The sequence below is a fragment of the Lithobates pipiens genome, unplaced genomic scaffold, assembly GCF_037356315.1.
Source record: "Lithobates pipiens isolate NorthernLeopardFrog02 unplaced genomic scaffold, aLitPip1_a1.2 Scaffold_16, whole genome shotgun sequence".
Classification (NCBI taxonomy): Eukaryota; Metazoa; Chordata; class Amphibia; order Anura; family Ranidae; genus Lithobates; species Lithobates pipiens.
In genome coordinates, this window is record NW_027507748.1 from 560,809,798 (window position 1) to 560,830,315 (window position 20,518).

Sequence of the window (20,518 nt, forward strand, 5' to 3'; positions counted from 1 at the left end):
AGCGGCGCTGTGTGTCTATGTGTGTGCAGCGGAGGGACAGGGCTAGGTGGAGATCGGAGCATCGAGAGGTGCAGCGTCTGTTAGCTGACCTCCTGGCCGGTGGGGACACCATAGCAATACTGCCCGCCCAGCGCTGAGGAGAGCCCGGATGTGATGGTTGATGAAGCAGAGGTAAGGAGAAGGATGGATCCTCCCTATCTACATCTAGCTGTGTGTGGGGGATGGGGGTGAGTAGTGCAGGAAATTGGAGTCAGGTAGGTCAGTGTATGTGTCAGGTAGGTGGGTCAGTGTATGTATCAGGTAGGTAGGTCAGTGTGTGTGTAATGGTCAGGTGGGTCACATATTGCAAAGGGGGTGGTGTCATGGGCGGAGCCAATGGGGGCGGCAAAATTAGGTTTCGCCTAGGGTGTCAAAAATTCTTGCACCAGCCCTGTGCACAAGGCTGGCTTCTCTGAAGGAGCCTGGAGGCTTAGTTGAAGGACACTACATGGATGTACACTCATATGGTATCGCCGGATCGGCTGAGAGATACCGGTACCGTATGATAGCTCTTCAAATTTGTCCCTCAGTAACGCTCACGTCTGTGGCAGAGACTTTCTTAACTATTCTACGCTCAAGTCTGTGGCAGAGAATTTGCTTAACACCCTACTGGCTGCTAGGCCTAGTAAGAGGAGGCCTATCCGGGGGTTGTAAAATCCAGCTGTGAAACGGTTGCTATTCTCTGGATTTTTATTATAAGAGACTTCATAACTTTTGCAGTCTAAAGTACCTGAACTTACTCCTAACCCTCTACCCTAAACTGAGAGACTCTGTGTCTGTTTCAAATAAATAACCCAAAAGATGATTCAGTGTCAGTTTCTACATTTCTTTAGGCCATCTACCACGGGAATCCCTAGACGGAGAAGCAGTCAAGAAGGTAACGGTAAGCCCAATAAAACCAGCAGCTCCTTCGGGAATCAGAGCTACACATGTAATATTGTACCCAAATTTTTTGTCCTTTTTTTTCATACAAATAGAGCTTTCTTTTGGTGGTATTTGATCACCTCTGGGTTTTTTATTTTTTGCGCTATAAATGAAAAAAGATGGAACATTTTGAAAAAAAAACAAATTTTTCTTAGTTTATGTGATACAATTTTGCTAATTATTAATTTTTCTTCATAATTTTTGGACACAATTTATACTGCTACATATCTTTGGTAAAAATAACCCAAATTATTGGATATTATTTGGTCTGTGTGAAAGTTAAGCCGCGTACACACGGGCGGATTGTATGGCCTACTTAGTCCGCCGAAACACATTTCAGCGGACAGTGCGCTAGTGTGTGGGCTTCAGCGGACTTTTTCAGCGTGCAGTCTGGCGTACTAAGTATTTCGGAATTTCCGTAATACTGTCCGTCGTACTTTGGTTTCAGTGGACAATCCGCTCGTGAGTAGGCTAGTTCGACGGACTAAGAATGGCGCATGCTCAGAAAGGATTTACACGGCGGAAGGTTGCATTGCTGTGTATTGGACTTCCTATTTCTAGTCCCGTCGTACGTGCTGTACACGTCATCGCGCAAGCTTTCGACGGACTGTTTGTGCATCCGTGTGTGGTCAAGTCCGTTCATTCGAAAGTATGACGGACTGTCCGTCGGATTGTATGACGGACTAAGTAGGCCATACAATCCGCCCGTGTGTACGCGGCTTTAGAGAGTCTGCAAACTGTGTGAATCATAAAAAATGTATCACACCTGATGTACTGGTGGCCTATCTCATTTCTTGCGACCCAAACAAGCCAGACAAGTACAAATGGCCCTTTTTTTGAAAGTAGACATTCCAAGGTATTTAATAAGATGCATGACAGATGGCACTGATATGTAGCACTGATGATATATGACGCTAGCAAATGGCACTGGTGACAGATGGCACTGATACGTGGCACTGATGACATGTGACACTGGCAGATGGCACTGATACGAGGCACTGATGTGGCACTGATGATACATGGCACTGATGTGGCACTGATGATATGTGACACTGATGATATGTGGCACTGATGTGGCACTGATGACACGTGGCACTGATGTGGCAGAGGGCACTGATAGATGGCACTGGCAGATGGCACTGGCAGATGACACTAATAGGTACTGTGGGAACTGTAATACTGTATATGTATTTGTTTTACACTCACAATCACTATCACTGAAGCACAGGTCACTCTCCCTCCTCACAGTCTCTGTGTGAGGAGGGAGACCTGGCAATGAGAGATGATCTCATCTGTTTACACTTGAGATCATCTCTCATTGGAGGCTCCGATCCCACTGTAAACGGCCACAGATTTTCCCCGATGCGTACCCTCAGGGGCGCACAGGAGAGAGTAAACAGGAGGACATCCAGGGACGCCCTACCGGCAGTTAGCGTCCGCGCTGTAGAAGGCTTTCGTCTATAGCGCAGGCGCAAAGTGGTTAAGATTTGACAGTTCTATCCCTTAGCAGTTTGAGCCCTAATGACTGATGTCATCGATGTCTTGATTGTTAATTTTCTATATGTTTTATTGAATATTTGTAAAGTTGAAATTAAACTATAGTAGCAGTTATTCATAATGATGTCTTAGTGGTTAAGGCCCCTCACACACAGGTTTTCCGAACAGGTTGGCCTGTCAGTGGAGTAAGTCTCAGAAATAGCATGTGAAAACAGACAGCGGATTCCATTTACTCCTGGCTACTCATAGAGCAGAGCGGGCTCTGCCCGTGTCTGCTCTGCAGAAACGGAGAATATGCAGATTCGTCCCCTGCCTGCTTTGCTTCAAACAGCAGGGGATCTGTGAACTGCATGGAGTTTGCATATTCTCCCTGTGTTTGTGTTGGTTTCTTCCAATACGTCTATTATATGCTGATAGGGTATTTGACTCCTATGTAAAATTGGCCCTATGTATAAACTTGAGTTAGGGACCCCATATTGCAAGCTCCTTGAAGGTAGTGACTGATGTGTATATACATTATGTAAAACAGTCTGTAAATTGTCAACTCTATATATAAACATCTGTAATAAATAAATATGAGATTTTATGCTTTGGTTTATTTGGGTCCAGCCTGCAATTCCATGTAGATAAGGACATCTGATATTTTCTGCAGATGAGTGACCCAAGCTGTATTAAAGTGGAACTAAAGGCAGCAATACTTACCTTAGTTTCAACAGTCCGATTCCTGCAAGGTCCCCCTGTCGGTGCAGGCAACATCTTCTCAGCTTCCTTTGAGTGCTGGTCTTTGGACATCTTGATTGGTCGATGGAGGATGATGTCACTTCTGCGAGTAGCGCTATATGATGCAATGTCCCCTGAGAGGTACCTCTTAGTAGAGGCAATAGGTAAATGCCTCTGTGTTGCAGCTGTAAGGGCATAGTCTTTAGTTTTAACTCTTCAGCTGGCTAGCACTGGGTCCCAGTTACACATGCAGTTCTGCAAGGGCTCAATCTCTCTAGCCCCCATAGCAGCAGCTCACCAGTCCAAACAATATTGCAGCTCACCACCCGGTCACAAACATTGATTAGTCCACTCTCTGCTCTGCACTCAGGTGACTGTTTCCCCTCTGCAGTTCAAAAGCTCTAGATTACAGCTGAGTCTCTCTCCTCTGGACTACAGTTCCCAAAGTGCACTGTTACTTGAGTATATTGATTGTGGCTGTTAACCTGTTCAGCACTGCAGGCCAGCAGCTACAGACAGCAGATGCAGCCAGTGTTTCTCTCACTCTCCATTCCTAGGCAAGCACCTGGCTGCACACACATGCATCATTCATCCCAGCCTACTGGCACTGTGCTGGAAATGTAAATGGAGCTGCGCATATGTGGGTCCATTTACGTTCTGCAGAGATTTGCAAACAAGAAGGTAAATATATTTTATTGCAGTACAGACATTGCATCCTCCCTTCAGTCTATTATGAATGCTGCTGCTAGACTAAAACATCTCACTAACCAATCTGTGAATGCTGCTTCTCTCTGCCAATCCCTTCACTGGCTTCCCCTACCCCACCATATACCCCACCATATAAAGTTCAAAATACTAACCACAACACACAAGGCCATCCACAACATCGCCCACAGCTAATTCACAAACCTCATCTGCAGATATTGCCCCTTCGCTCCTACCAGGACCTCCTGCTCTCTAGTCCCCTTGTTACCTCCTTCTATGCTCACCTTCAGGACTTCTCCAGAGCCTCTCCCATCCTATGGAACTCCCTGCCCCGGTATGTTCGATCAGCCCCTATCCTGTCCACCTTTAGGAACTGATTTATTCATGGAAGCCTATCCCACACCCACCTAACAACTGTCCCAGTGCCACCCCCATCAAATCATTCCCTGCATCTATTACCGTTTGTACCACCCCCCCCCCCTTAGAATGTAAGCTCTACGAGCAGAGCCCTCCTGCCCCTTCTGTATTAAACTGTACTGTAATTGTGCTGTCCCCCCTCTACATTGTAAAGTGCTGCGTAAACTGTTGGCTCTATATAAATCTTCTATATTAATAATAATGTATCTTCTGAAATAAACATCTGTTGCCGATTTTTTTTTTAACAATGCCTTTAGTTCACCTTTAAAGTCAGGGTATCAGCATAACAGTCAGGCAACTAGTATTTTCAGTTTATTTTTCTCAAGAAAATGTTTACTTTAAGATGAACTGTCTGATAACATATGCTAACAGATTATATTTAGCATCCTATCAGACGTGATCATCTCAAGTTTTGTGAAGACGAAACCACTTTTGCATACATATATTCTACATTTTCAACTTTTTTTATTTTAAACTCGCGTCCAGGAATTCATAAAACGGATGATACTACTATTGCTCTGCCAGCTTTCTTTGACTATTACCAGCTACAGATTCTCCCGGCAGACAACAGTTAGCAGTTCACGAATGCAACAAATTAGCAGAAGCTGACTTTTTACTTCACCCTATGAGTCACTGTCAGTGAGAAGGGTTAATGTATGTTGGCCAGCGGTTCATAGTGGGGTTTTGAATCACTCAAGGACAGCCCCTCCACATGTGACATCATTAAGGGAGTAGTGGGGTACTCCCCAGCATGTGTCTGTGTGTCAGAGACAGAAAGAGAAAGCTGCAGAAAGTTCGGCACAGATTGGATGTCTTCATGATCCCCACACATATACCATGTCTGAAGATATCAAAGAGAGGCGCAGAAAGCAGGTGCAGCCCAAAAGGACGCAAGGTGAGCAATACCACACCTGTGTACCGCACTCCTGACCACATGGCCGAGGCATTCTACTCTTTGTGGAATAACTTCACAGCACAGCCAGACAGCTGTTTGACACAATTACTTCTAACTGTGATGTGGTTAACAGGCCTTTCGGTACAGAGTGTGACACTTAAGACGACAAAGCATTGTTTCTTAGCAATTTGTTTTTTTTATTAAAACTACTGATTTTTATTTAGATATATAAAAAAAAATCTATTCAATTTACTGCACCTTCCATACCTTTTTCAAGTATGATAAAACATACATACGAGAGATTTTCTTATTATTTGTGCTTTTATTAGACAACGCAGCACCCGACGCTTCATTATTATCATTACAAAATAGATAGGGAGGGATGTGATAAATAAAATAAAAAAAGGAACAGTTGCTTATGCTGTCTCTTATCTGATTCAATTCTATAGAATACAGATGTGGCCTATTTTCTTATTAGATGGGAAGACAATGATAGACAGTAATAAAAAAGAAAAAACTTGTTGCCCTATAAAACTGGAGGTATAGATAATAGCTGCTGACACAATATTGTTGAGTGCAATAGAAAGTATTAAGAAAGTACAGTGTAGCGCTTTAAAGATATCAATATAATCAAATATATTGTGTTCCAAAAAGATGTCCCAATAATTACAGAAAGTCCATCTGTGCTATTCAAAAAGATGAAAGAAGGAGACCCTCACCAGCACTGCAATGATAGACAGTAACCTATAGCAACTGAGATGAAATAAGCCTTTCTGTGTTGATGGTTGCTATGGTTTGCATCATATGTTTGATCTTGGCAGCATGTAATTAAATATTTATGAAATTACACAATAGACGTACAACAAAAATAAAGTACAACTTTATCTAGACTGGGGAAGAATAATATTATTTTGTACATTTTTGGTAATAAACGCAAATGCAAAAGAAGATGGTGTCTAAAGCTGGCCATAGATGGATCGAAAGTTGGCTGGTTCAGCGGGGACCAGACAAATTTCGATCCATGTGTGGCTGCTTTCAAAACAAATTGATCCAATGACTGACTTCTGTCACACGGGCTTGTTGGAAAAATTTTCTGGATCAGCATTTGGAGCTTCTGATCAGTTTACTTTGAAAGCAGAGGAGTCCTGCTGTCAAAATACAATGTCTCGGCTGGAGGGGTTGTTTCTGTATCCACCTCGCTTGTATGAAAGGGGGAATCCATTCAATTTTTTTCTCTCAGCCCGCTGGCTGACTGAAAAAAAAACAGGTCATCTATGGCCAGCCTCAAGCCCCATACACACTATTGGATTTTCTGCAGATTTTTTCCTTCAGATTTACCAAAACCATATAATATGAGGTCAAACCTTAGGAGTTTCAATTTGTATGCAATCAGGCAGACCCTTGTACTACATGGTTTTGGTAAATCTGAAGACAAAAATCAGCAGAAAATCTGATAGTGTGTATGGGGCTTTAGAGTAGTTTGGCACAAGATTTAAATTACAGATACTCCTCGTTTAACGACTTACCTGTTTAGTGACCACTCGGACTTACGACCAGCTCTCCCCACCCGAACGACGCGCTATATATCATTGTATTGTATAGTACAGTACAGAATTTTCGTTTGTGTTCTGTACTTATGCAAATTAAAACAACGTTATTGAGCTGGAGTTGTGTGTTTTAGACATTTTTCCACAATACAGTACAGTATTATACATACAGCATACAGTTAAGGATGCTTAAAATATTGATTACTTGTGACTCCTCGTTTAACAACCAATTTGTTTAACGACCTGGTTGTTGGAACGGAAGCTGGTCGTTAAGTGAGGAGTATCCGTACTTATACTTTTGAAATACATGATGCCATTGTTCAATATTTGGCAGTAGAAAATGGGTCATTTTAGATCTTTTGTATTTTAACAAAGGCAATATGGTAGCCCCCACTCCTACATTGTAACATTAGTCCAAATGTATACAAAATTGTTAGGAACAAGTTGCTTTATCCAATGTATTTTTTATTTGTGATACATTCACTTTAAATAAAGGCTTTTTAGTTTTATTGAGTTGCACTTTACCTTGAATGGTGTCCATAAAAAATTATAATAATCAAATACACAGCAGTAACCAAAATAATTTGTGCACATATACTGTATATTTCATTTTTTTTATATTATATTATACTGTATTATATCTAATTGTGTCTTTTGGTAATGCGGTTCATGCAAAGAACATTCATAGATCATTTTCCTAATTTCGCATATCATATTTTTTTTAACTTCTTCATTTTCATAAAGCAATGTTGACACGTGTGAAGCTAGATCACCGTTTAGGGAGAAATTATTGACAGTATAAAAATCCCCTTTACTTCTGCATATATGCTGCTGTTGCTAAGTAAACAGCAATACAAAAAGCATAGGTTTTGGTAAGTTTTACTTTTCCACACCCAACAGAAAGCTGTGCAGAGCAACTAAACTTTTAGAGATAGATATGTAAATGAATTGAGAGAAGTATTAGTTGTTGTCAAGAGCAATAAGCTTCCACATTTAACTTTTTGGGGGGAAAAAAACTCTTGTAAGCCACCCTTGACCCGTAATTATGGCAAAAAAATAAATGGTCGCAGTATACAAATAATGATGGAATACACCAAAAAGGGAAAAAACACAAATACGAAGTGCACTGCTTTAGCAAATTTTCGTCAACAGCTAAATAATTTTCTACTGTAGAAGATAGATATCTGGAAGCTGTAAACAGCTTGACTAGTCCATTACACTGTGGTTGGACAGTCCCTTCCATTGTCTGTCTTTTCTGGGGATGCTCCAAACCCTTGTTTTGTGTCCTTCTTGCTTGGCATTCAAGCATCTTTCCTGCTAGCCACTGCCCTAGCAAGCCTGTTTATAACTCCATGTTATACCTTGGAGTGCCAAGTCACTCTTAAGGTATTGAAAATGGTGACACTGACTGAATATTGTAAGCTAAAACAAGTTACTACACCGATGATTCCCTAAAATAGGGGGAAAAAAGAGCAAACCTAGGGTTGCTATTAAATGGTGACCAATAGTTTTTTTTTTGATTTCTTCAGTTTTCATACATTCGCGCTGTGGTGTCTAATTAGTGAGTGAATGATGTGTAAAGGTCTTTATTTGTTGGAGACTGTGTAACTGAATACTAACTTAGAATGCTACTCCACAGCACTCAATAAAACAATGATCTGGGCTTTCAGAAATACCCAAAAAGGATCTCCGCATTAATAAAAAGATACTGAATTCTTACTTTTTTGGCAGCCAGTTAGTCTAAACCCCTTTTTTTAAAGTGGTTGTAAAGGCAGAAAGTTTTTTCTCTGAATGCCATTGGCTCCTGCTGCTGTCAATCAAAGTCAGTGAGCCAATGAGGATAGAGAGAGCGGGGCCAGGCTCCAGCTCTGTGTCTGAACGGACACAGGGTGCTGCAGCTTGGCTCAGGTGCCCCATAGCAAGTTGCTTGCTGTGGGGGCACTCAACAGGAGGGAGGGGCCAGGAGCGCTAAAGAGGGACCCCAGAAGAGGAAAATCTGGGCTGCTTTGTGCAAATCCAATACACAGAACAGGTAAGTACAGTATAACATGTTTGTTTTTTTAACCACTTCCCACCCGGCCAATGCATATATACGGCCGGGTGGGAGCCGTCTACTCCTGATAGGATGTTCCTGAACGTCCTTCAGAAGTAGCGGGATCGCGCGCGCGTGCGCGCGCGTGCCCGCGCAGCTGCGCGATCCCGATGTGCTTGTGTCACCCGGACACGGCACATCTGAGATCGGCAGGAGGGCTCTGTGATTGGCCCTCCTGATCACATGAGGGCCGTGTCCAATCACGGCCGTCATGTGATGTAAACAAACAGCCGGTTGCTAGGCAATCGGCTCTCCTCTCCTCACACGGAAGTCATCGCTGAGGAGAGGAGAGCAGAACGCTGCAGCCGGCTGATGATCAGTGAGTATGGGCTGCTTTTTACAGCTTTTTACTCACTGATCATCAGTCTAGTGTCAACACACAACACACCACACAGTACAAACACAGTCCCCACATATGTCCCCAAACCACACATGTCCCCAAAACATACATGTCCCCAAATAATAAAAACACATGTCCCTAATAATAAAAACATGTCCCCCACATATGTCCCACTAAAATCACATGTCCCAATGATTATCTGCACACATATGTACGTGATCACCTGCACACATATGTACATGATCATTTGCGTACATATGTCCGTGATCACACAAACCAATTATTATACAGTTAACGGAAATTTTTTTTACCAAAAACATGTAGCAGAATACATTTTGGCTTAAATTTATGACAAAATTTGATTTTATTGGATTTATTTTCAAATAGAAAAAAGAAAATATTGTTTTTTTTCCAAATTTCCGCTTTTTTTGCGCTTATATCGCAAAAAATAAAAAACGGAGTCGTGAATAAATAACACCAAAATAAAGCTCTATTTGTGCGAACAAAATGATAACAATTTCATTTGGGTACAGTGTAGCATGACCGCGCAATTGTCACTGAAAGCGCGAGAGCGCTGAAAGCTGAAAATTGGGCTGGAAGGGAAGGGGGTGAAAGTGCCCTGTATTGTAGTGGTTAAGAAGAAAAAAACAAGACTTTAGTATCACTTCAAGTAATACACATTCTGAAATTGCTGAATTCCTGTGTTCTTAACCACACGCCGTGGTTTCTCCTGCTAAGTCTACATCACTATAGGACACATTAGTGACATAGGGGCCTGCGGGAAGAACCACTGGGTGAACCAAAGGATCAGGCAACAGAAACACCCAGGAGTGTGTTGAATTTGAAAGCTTTGCCAGAAGCTGAATCACTTGACTACAGCAAAGTTCGAACTTATGCCCCGTGTAGAGATATGGTTGCAATCCTATGGTGGCACAGAGGGAAGAAGAGATAGTGGACCCTAGAAGAGGAGGATCGGGGACTGCTCTGTGCAAAACCATTGCATAGAGCAGGTAAGTATGACATGTTTGTTATTTTAAATAAATGTACAATCATTTTAACTAAGGAGCATCATTTTACTTTTAATAGGGAGACTTAATTGTATGGTAAATATATTCTCACACTTCCCACCTGCCCTGGCGTCCTTTTAACTAGGCTGTTATGCCTCAGCCTCAGCTTTGCACATGCTCTCAGCACAGCAACCCCTGCTGCCCATAGACACATACAGTATGCATAGAATGTGGCCGTTAAAGCCCATCCTCTTTGCACAAATACTTTACGTAGCCAGCAAAAGGTTAAAGCATATTTAAAGCTTATTTAAAGCTTACAGAATTACATTTAGTTTGATAAAGTACTGTGTATCACAATAAGTGCATTTTTTTTAACTGAATACTGTTTACTACCTGTATGTTTCGGTTATGAATGAACACAATGAGTGAGTGATCGGTACCGGCACATCCTTTTCACATGCCTATGTTGAGGAACCACAGTCAAGTCTGAATAATATGTCCGGGTTTCAGGCAGTCTGAAACCCAGACACATGATTCAAAACCCGGACTGTCCGTGTGAATCCCGGACTCTCACTGACACCAATGCTGGATGAGGGGGGGTCACTGACATCAATGCTGGATTGGGGGGGTATTTATAAGCTCCCACAAACACCAACGATGGTTAGGAGAAGTTATAAGCTCCCACTGACACCAATGCTTGGCAGTAAGGATGTTATAAGCTCCCACAGATAACAATACTGGGTGGGGGTGTAACAAGCTCCCACTAAAGCCAATTCTGGGTGGAGGGGTTGTTATAGCATTCACTCACTCCAATGCTGAGTGGGAGAGTTTAAGTAATGTAGCAATGACCCCAAGGAGCTGATAGATTTCATTAGTGGTCTTAAAGTGAGACAATAAAAGTGTAACATCCCTTTAAATTTCGTACCTGGGGGGTGTCTATAGTATGACTGTAAACAGTCTGACAGCAAAATTACATTTCTAAAGGGAAAAAAAGTCATTTAAAACTACTCACGGCTACAATGAATTGTCAGTCCGCAATACACATAAAAGTTAATTGATAAAAACGGCATGGGGATTTCTCCACAGGGGAACCCCAAATGAAATTTTTTTTAAAAATGCGTGGGGGTCCCCCTAAATTCCATACTAGGCCCTTCAGGTCTGGTATGGATATTTAGGAGAACCCTGAGCCAAAATGTAAAAAAAATGGAGTGGGGGTCCCCCTCAAAATCCATACTAGACCTGATTTTAAGGGGAACCCTGCACCAAATTTCTTTAAAAAAATGGTGTGGGTTCCCCCCAAAAATCCATACCAGACCCTTATCTGAGCACACAACCTGGCAGGCCACAGGAAAAGAGGGGGGACCGGAGCGCCCCCCCGAACCGTACCAGGCCACATACCCTCAACATTGGGAGGGTGCTTTGAGGTAGCGCCTCAAAGCACCTTGTCCCCATGTTGATGGGGAGAAGGGCAAGGGTTGTGGGGGTCTGCGGGCGGGGGTTTATTGGTATCTGGAAGCCCCCTTTAACAAGGGGACCCCCAGATCCCGCGCCCCCCTGTGAATTGGTAATGGGCTACAAATGTACACTACCATTTCACACAAAAAAGTGACAAAAAGGTTAAAAAAGATAAGAGACAGTTTTTGACAAGTCCTTTTGTTAAATTCTTTTTCTTTGCACTTCTTCTTTCATCTTCTTTCTTCTGGTCTTCCTTCGGTGTTCTTCTTCTTCATTTTCATCTTCTTCTTCATCTTCTTCTTTCTCCGCTTTTTCACATGCCTATGTTGGGGAACCACAGTCAAGTCTGAATAATGTGTCTGAATTTCAGGCAGTCTGAAACCCAGACACATGATTCAAAACCCGTACTGTCCATGTGAATCCCGGACTCTCACTGACACCAATGCTGGATGGGGGGGGGGGGGGGGGGGGGGGTATTTATAAGCTCCCACAAACACCAATGGTATAAGTTATAACGGGTGACCCCACCCCCCTCTGACAACATGGGGAAAGCCATAGGGAAGTCCCCACGCGTCAGAGGAGGGCGGGGCCACCCAGTGGCCCCACTCTCCGTTATTTAAGAAGTGTCAGAAGAAGCGAAGTGTCACACTGCTGAAGACTCCCACAGAGGTGGATCGTGCAGATGGCGTGGAGAAGAAGCCGGAGCAAGATGCGGGGGGCGGGATCTGGGGGTCCCCTTGTTAAAAAGTAATTTAAAACTACTCGCGGCTACAATGAATTGTCAGTCCGCAATACACATAAAAGTTAATTGATAAAAACAGCATGGGGATTTCTCCACAGGGGAACCCCAAATGAAAATTTAAAAAAAAAATGCGTGGGGGTCCCCCTAAATTCCATACTAGGCCCTTCAGGTCTGGTATGGATATTTAGGAGAACCCTGCGCCAAAATTTAAAAAAAATGGAGTGGGGGTCCCCCTCAAAATTCATACTAGACCTGATTTTAAGGGGAACTCCGCACCAAATTTCTTTAAAAAAATGGCGTGGGTTCCCCCAAAAATCCATACTAGACCCTTATCTGAGCACACAACCTGGCAGGCAGCAGGAAAAGAGGGGGGGCGAGAGTCCCCCCCGAACCGTACCAGGCCACATACCCGCAACATTGGGAGGGTGCTTTGAGGTAGCGCCTCAAAGCACCTTGTCCCCATGTTGATGGGGAGAAGGGCAAGGGTTGTGGGGGTCTGCGGGCGGGCGGTTTATTGGTATCTGGAAGCCCCCTTTAACAAGGGCACCCCCAGATCCCACCCCCCCCGTGTGAATTGGTAATGGGCTACAAATGTACCCTACCATTTCACACAAAAAAGTGACAAAAAGATAAGAGACAAGTTTTTTGACAAGTCCTTTATTAAATTCTTTTTCTTTGCACTTCTTCTTTCATCTTCTTTCTTCTGGTCTTCCTTTGGTGTTCTTCTTCTTCTCCATCTTCTTCTTCATCTTCTTCTTCATCTTTTTCTTTCTCCGCTTTTTCACATGCCTATGTTGGGGAACCACAGACAAGTCTGAATAATGTGTCCGAGTTTCAGGCAGTCTGAAACCCAGACACATGATTCAAAACCCGTACTGTCCATGTGAATCCCGGACTCTCACTGACACCAATGCTGGATGGGGGGGGGGTATTTATAAGCTCCCACAAACACCAATGGTATAAGTTATAGCGGGTAACCCCGCCCCCCTCTGACAACATGGGGAAAGCCATAGGGAAGTCCCCACCCTCCGTTATTTAAGAAGTGTCAGAAGAAGCAAAGTGTCACACTGCTGAAGACTCGAGGCGGATCGTGCGGATGGCGTGGAGAATAAGCCGGAGCAAGATGTGGGGGGCGGGATCTGGGGGTCCCCTTGTTAAAGGGGGCTTCCAGATTCCGATAAGCCCCCCACCCGCAGACCCCCACAACCACCGGGCAAGGTTTGTGGGGATGAGGCCCTTCTCCTCATGTGGCCTGGAATGGTTCAGGAGGGGGGGCTCTCTGTCATCCCCCTCTTTTCCTGCGGCCTGCCAGGTTGCATGCTCGGATAAGCGTCTGCTATGGATTTTTGGGGGGACCCCATGCCATTTTTTTTTACATTTTGGTGCGAGGTTCCCCTTAAAATCCATACCAGACCTAAAGCTAAAGGGTCTAGAATGGATTTTGAAGGGCCTGGTATGGAATTTAGGGGACTCCCATGCATTTTTTTTTAAATTTTGGTTTGGGGTTCCCATGTGGGGAAATCCCCATGCCATTTTTATCAATGAACTTTTATGTGTCTTGCTGACCGTCAATTCATTGTAGTCGCATTTAAATTACTTTTTTTTTCCTTTAGAAATGTCATTTTGCTGTCAGACTTCTAAACACTGCAAACATGCGCCCCTTTACAGGCATACTATAGACACCCCCCAGGTACGAAATTTAAAGGAATATTACACTTTTATTGTTTCACTTTAAGCATTATTAAAATCACTGCTCCCGAAAAAAAGGCAGTTTTTAAAACTTTTTTTGCATTGATACATGTCCCCTGGGGCAGGACCCAGGTCCCCAAACACGTCTTATGACAATACCATGCATATAAGCCCTTAAAATTAGCACTTTTGATTATTCATGTTCGTGTCCCATAGACTTTAACTTTTGCCTGTTTGCATGTTCTGGTGTGAACCGAACGGGGGTGGGGTGTTTGGCTCATCCATAGTGGAGAGCGACCACTCTTACACATCTTTGCAGATGCCCCCACAGCAAGTACCTAGGCTAGTGGAGTTACAACTGACAGGCATGGAATTGCAATTCTTAAAGTCTGCCGGAGAATTGCATTGATCCAATAAAGAGACGCTTCTTATTGCTCTACTGGCCCCAGTGACAGTTCCTAGCTGTTTACATAATGATCAATTCACCTTGTGAGTGAGGCCGCGTACACACGCGGGGACTGTTCGCTCAACTTTGTCCGTCAAACAGTTTCAGCGGACAGTCCGCTCAAAATTAGCATGGACGGACTTGCCCACACACGACGAACGAACAGTCCACTGAAACCGTGCGCGATGACGTGAACGGCACGTACGACGGGACTAGAAAACGACGTCCTATACACTGCAATGCAACCTTCGGCGTGTAAATTCTTTCTGAGCATGCGCGAGACTTAGTTTGACGAACAAGCCTACACACGGGCGGACTGTCCGCTCAAACCAAGTTTCAGCGGACAGTTTTTCGGAATTTCCGAAAAACTTTGTTCGTCAGACTGTCCGCTGAAACTGTCCGCTGAAAGCCCACACACGAGCGGACTGTCCGCCGAAACACTGTTCAGCGGACAAAGTTGAGCGAACAGTCCCCGCGTGTGTACGCGGCCTGAGAGAATGTGAGTTCAACTTTTTTATTGCTTGGTTGAAATAAAGTGACTTTCATGTTTCCCCTGGCAGCAGCTTTTCCAAAACTCACCGGTACATGATTCTGATTGTCTAGGCCAGGGGTCTCCTACTGGGATGAGCTTGATGTTCGAGTCGTTCACCAAACAGCGAACAATATGGGGCGTTTGCGGGAAATTCAAACTCAGTAGAATGCCCCATAAGGTACTATGAGATTGCAGTGCATTAGTGTCTGATGATTGGCCAAAGCATGCTTCTGACCTGCATGCTTTGGCCAATCACAGCGCGCTCTGCAGACAGAGCCATAATTGGCCAAAGGTAGGGTGCCTTTGGCCAATCATGGCTCAGGGGGACTAAGTCTACACCCCACACTGTAAAAGGCTGCATATATAGATGCCGTGTATAATGTGTGGCTGTGGACAGAGATTGAGCTAGATTAGGCAGGCAGGTTAGTTAATTGCAATGTATTTGATATATACAGTCAGTCTAGTATATATATATATATATATATATATATATATATATATATATATATATATATATATATATACACTCTGCATTTAGCGTAGACTATATATTCAGTGTAAACTCTATATTCAGGCGGTGTATTTATATATATATATATATATATATATATATATATATATATATACACAGTCTAATATATATATATATATATATATATATATATATATATATATATATATATATATATATATATTGTGTATATATATATATATATATATATATTGTATATATATATATATATATATATATATATATATATACTGCATTCAGTGTAGCCTATATACTATGTATACAGTGCATTCGGTGGTGTACAGTTTGTAACACACTTCAGGCAGTGTAAACAGTATATAATACAGTGCAGCCGATGTACCATTTCTAATACAGTGCTGTGAAAAGAAAAAATCCCCATCATGTCCGGAAGGCCACCAAGGAGAAGCAGACGCTCATAGGCCATTAAAAGAGGGAAAGCAGCGTCTGTATCTACAGTCAACATTGGTGGTTATGGACATGGTGCATTCTCTGCAGGTGGCCATGAGGCACGCTTGTCCTTTTTTTCTGCTGCTGGCTGTGTTTTTGAGCCACAACATGCAGAAGAGTTGGTGGAGTGGATTACAAAGCCGTCCTCATCCTCCTCATCCTATGTCACCCAGGCTCAGAGTAGTTTGCCTTCCAATGCAGCTGCCAAAATGGCCTATTCCACCGACTCCTTGTCCACAGTTACTCCTTCCAGAGACCGACCATCATGCACAGGGGAGTCCCCAGAATTATTTGACCACAGTGTGGGTTACATGCTGCTGTTGAAGGCTCCAATGTTGGTTCCCAGGTAGAGGAAGGGAGTAACTTGAGCCTAGAGAGAGGGGGTGCCTAAGAAAGACAAGAAACTGGCAGTCATGTTCCGCAAGCTGCAGCATACTGACCAGTTTGCTCCAGTGATGAGGAAAGAGGGGATGATGAAGTCACTGACCGTACTTGGGTGCCTGAGAGAAGAGAGGAGGAAAGTGAGGAGGAAGAGGAGGAGACACAACTTCAACAACATATGACGACCTGCCATGCAGTCCGTTGGCAGCAGCACCTGAAAGACTCACATCATAGAAAAGGGCAGACTTCTCCTTGCTCCTCATCTAGGAACTCAAACCCTACTATACCTCCAGTCCTCTCCAAAACCTGCACTAAGAGGAATGAAGGTATAGAAATAGGTGTCACAAGTTCTTGCAGCCAATCTGCTAGCAGTACACCACCAGTTGATTTCAGCAGGCATATTTCCCTACCCCAGATGCTGAACCGTAAAAAGAAATTCAGTCCCATCCATCCACATGCTCAGCGTCTAAATCCTAGCTTGGCCAAATTGCTAGAACTGCTGCATTTTCAACTAGTATTCAGCCCCCTTTTGTGAATTTGTGGAATGTGCTGTACCACAGTGGCAGGTTCCAAAACGCTATTTCTTTTCACAGGCCAATCTTTTCAAGGCCAATCTGGCTCTCTACTGCCATGTGGAAGGCAATGTTTTGGCTTTGTTGGATGGGGCGGTCATCAGTTAGGTTCATATTACCACTGACTCATGGTCCAGGAGGCATGAGCAGGAGGGACGTTACCTTTCCTTCATGGCGCACTGGGTAAGCTGGCAGCTGGGAAGGATGCAGGACAGGGTTCAGTGTTGGAGCCAGTTCTGCCACCACGCCTTCAAAAAGATAGTGGTGATTCTGCCATATCTGTATGCTCTCCTCCTTTCTCTTCTTCTTCCTCTATGGCCTCTTCTGCAGAATTGTCCTCTGAACCAGCAGTGCTCACTAAATGCTTAAGGGGCTACGCAAGCAGTCAGACAAAAAGATGTCATGCGGTGCTTGAGTTGATCTGCCTAGGGGACAGGAGCCACATTGGGGCAGAGATTCTGTCAGCTCTGCAGGGGCAGGCTCAGAGGTGGTTGACGCCATGCCAGCTTCAGCCATAAATGGTTGTATGAGAAAATGGCACCAACCTTCTCTCCGCTCTCCCACAGGGACATTTGACTTATGTTATATGTTGGGCACACGTCCTGAATTTTGTAGTGCAGTGTTTCTTGACTAGGTACCCAGGCTTACAAGATCTCCTGCGGCAGGCCAGAAAAGTATGTGGCAATTTCTGATGGTCATACAATGCCAGTGCTCAGCTGGCTGACATTTAAAGGGAATGCAACCTGCCCATCAACTGCCTCATTTGTGATATCTCCAATGCTGCAGCAGCTGCACACACAGCAGAAGACCATCAATGAGTACCTGTGTGAGTATGGCACCAGTATGGAGCTTGGCTTCTTTTTGTCACGCCAGTGGCTACTAATCAAGTATGCATGCACTGTCCTGTCACCATTTGAGGAGGCCCCAAGGATGGTGAGCAGCGACAATGCATGCATCGGTGACACTGTCCCTCTAGTCTTCCTCCTGGAGCACACGGAATCATGGACAGGGCACTTGAGGCATAACGGCGGGGGGAAGACGAGGAATTCCTTTCCTCTTTCGCCTTTATCCAGATAGTATTTCTGCAGGTCAGCCAAACACACAGGTAGAAGAGGAGGGGGAGGATTGTGTCAGCATGGATGTAGAAGATAACACGCAGCAGTCTTCAAGGGATGGTTTTCAGTCCCCAGAAACCAAAGGAGTTGTACGTGGCTGGGTGGAGGTAGTTACAGATAATGTGATCCTTAGTGACCCAGAGGACTCAGAATCGAATGCCTCTGCAAACTTACGCTGCAGGGCCTCCCTGGTTCTGCAAAGCCTGCAAAAAGACCCTAGGATTCATGGTATTAAGGAGAGGGATCATTACTGGATGGCAACCCTTCTTGATCCATGTTACAAGGGTAAGGTTGCAGAACTCATGCTGCCTTCGCAAAGGGAGCAGAGAATGAAACATCTTCAGGAGGCCTTGAAGAAAAGTGTGTGGAACACATTTCCAGACCCTGGGAGGTTACCATTTCCTGGTGCTGGACAACATGTTTCTGAGACTTCATTCGGTCAGAGGAAGAGTGGTGGAGAAGGTGGCCGGATAACCAATGCCTTTAACCACTTCAGCCCCAGAAGATTTGGCTGCTCAATGACCAGGTGTCAGGGCTGGCTTAGCCCTTCCTTCTCTGGGCTGGCTGCTCAGATGTCGGCTAATTGCCAGCTCTCATCTCTCTCCACAGTTACCAGCTGTTCCTGATCATGCTCATCCGACCTGCCTACTTAAAGCTGTCCAGCTCACTTAACCTCTGCCTTCGCCTTGGCCACATCACAAGAAACCATCTCCTGCGGTTCTGTTTAATGACTGGCTTGCTGACATCCCTTCTGGCTCCTTATCCTGCTTGCTGTTGCTCTACTTGGATCCCTGACTTCTGGCTTGGCTGATTACCCAATCTGGTTATTGAACTCTGGCCTGGCTGACTACTCTATCCGGTTACTGGACTCTGGCTATGCTTTGACTACGCCTTTTCTATTTACCTTTTTATTTTTATTTAATAAACAAGTGTGATTTAATTATACTTCTGTCTCGGTCTGATTCATGGTTTCTGACAGTAGACGAAGGCCATGAATTGAGAAGATACAGTCAATCCACTTGTTGGTAATATTTTTTCCAGATTGGATGAGCAAGATCACCGCATGGATCAGTTTGCCATGGCATTACAAATGCTCCTGAGTCGCACGGCTCACCTGGAATCCCCCATGGTGGCTGCTCCGGTACAACCTGAGTCGCAGGCCGTCCCTGCTGCTGCGCCAGTCTCTGTGCAGGTACCCGCCTCAAGTATTAACTCTATAAGGAGGTATGTCTGGTTCCCCAGTGATTTGGTGGAGATCCAGTTCAATGCAGAGGGTTTCTCAATCAGGTTGAGATATACTTCGAGATGCTGCCCCAGGCTTTTCCCACGGACAGAAGCAAAGTAGGTTTCATGATATCTTTGCTTTCTGAGAGAGCCTTGGCCTGGGCTAACCCTCTATGGGAGACGCAAAAGCCTGCTGTCTTCAGTTACCCTCAGTTTGTGGCCTCCTTTAAAAGGGTATTTGATGTTACCGCACGCTCCGCTTCTGCTTCCAAGTGCCTCATGTCCATCAAACAGAGTACGAGAACTGTTGCCGACTACACCATTAAATTCCGTACTCTGGCAGCAGAGGTTGCTTGGAACCATGAGGCCCTCGTGGCTGCTTTTTCTCATGGTCTCTTGGATTCCATCAAAGATGAAATAGCAGCCCGAGATATACCCACTGAGCTGGAGAGCTTGATCTCGTTTGCCATCCTCATTGACTCCAGACTTTCTCTTAAGGAGCGCTTGCGGAAGCCTCCTGTACATTTGCATCCAAGCTTTGTAGTCCCACCCATGCCTCCCTCACCTCCCAAGCCTCCTGGTACCGAGTCGGTCAGTGAAGATGAAACCATGCACCTGGGCTTCACGTGTCTCTCTGCGGGTGAGAGAGCCTTTAGGAGGCGGGAGAGAGTGTGCCTTTATTGTGGCCAGGCAGGTCCATGCTCCTCCTGAGAAACTTTGTGACCGCTGCTTTGTCCTAGAGAGTCTCCGTACTGCTGTGCTTCAGACTTACCATTCTCCCAAGGCAGCTGGCCATCCTGGGAAGAATCAACTCATTTGAGCCATTTCCCAACAATTCGGTGGCCTAGTCTACTGGCTGATGTTACTGCCTTCGTAGCTGCCTGTCCTGTGTGTGCTCAGAGTAAGCCCTTGTTCACACGGTCGGACATTCCGACCACAAAATCCGTCAAATTTTTTCCTAAGGATTTTGTCCGAAACTGGTGTTGCATACACACGGTCAGACAAAGTTGTTGGAAAATCCGATCGTTCGGAGCGTGATGACGTTCGTTCATTACAACAGGACTACGTTCAGGCTAGTAGCCAATATCTTTAGTCTTGTAATTTGACCTGAGCATGCGTGGCACTTTGTCCGATCGGAATTCTCTACAAAGGATCGGACATAGACCGATCAGATCATGTTGTCGGAAAATGTAATATCCAG

The 20,518-nt window shown here is 44.4% G+C and overlaps 1 protein-coding gene across 1 annotated transcript in view; it reads left to right on the forward strand.

Moving 5' to 3' along the window:
* Positions 1-5,047: 5,047 nt before the first annotated feature.
* LOC143983649 (zinc finger E-box-binding homeobox protein zag-1-like) overlaps positions 5,048-20,518 on the forward strand; it is a 153,150-nt gene continuing 137,679 nt past the window's right edge. Inside the window, exon 1 of the mRNA XM_077483593.1 lies at positions 5,048-5,197. Within this exon, the coding sequence (XP_077339719.1) occupies positions 5,140-5,197 (58 nt within the window). The 5' untranslated portion in view covers positions 5,048-5,139. The remainder of the gene's footprint in view (positions 5,198-20,518) is intronic.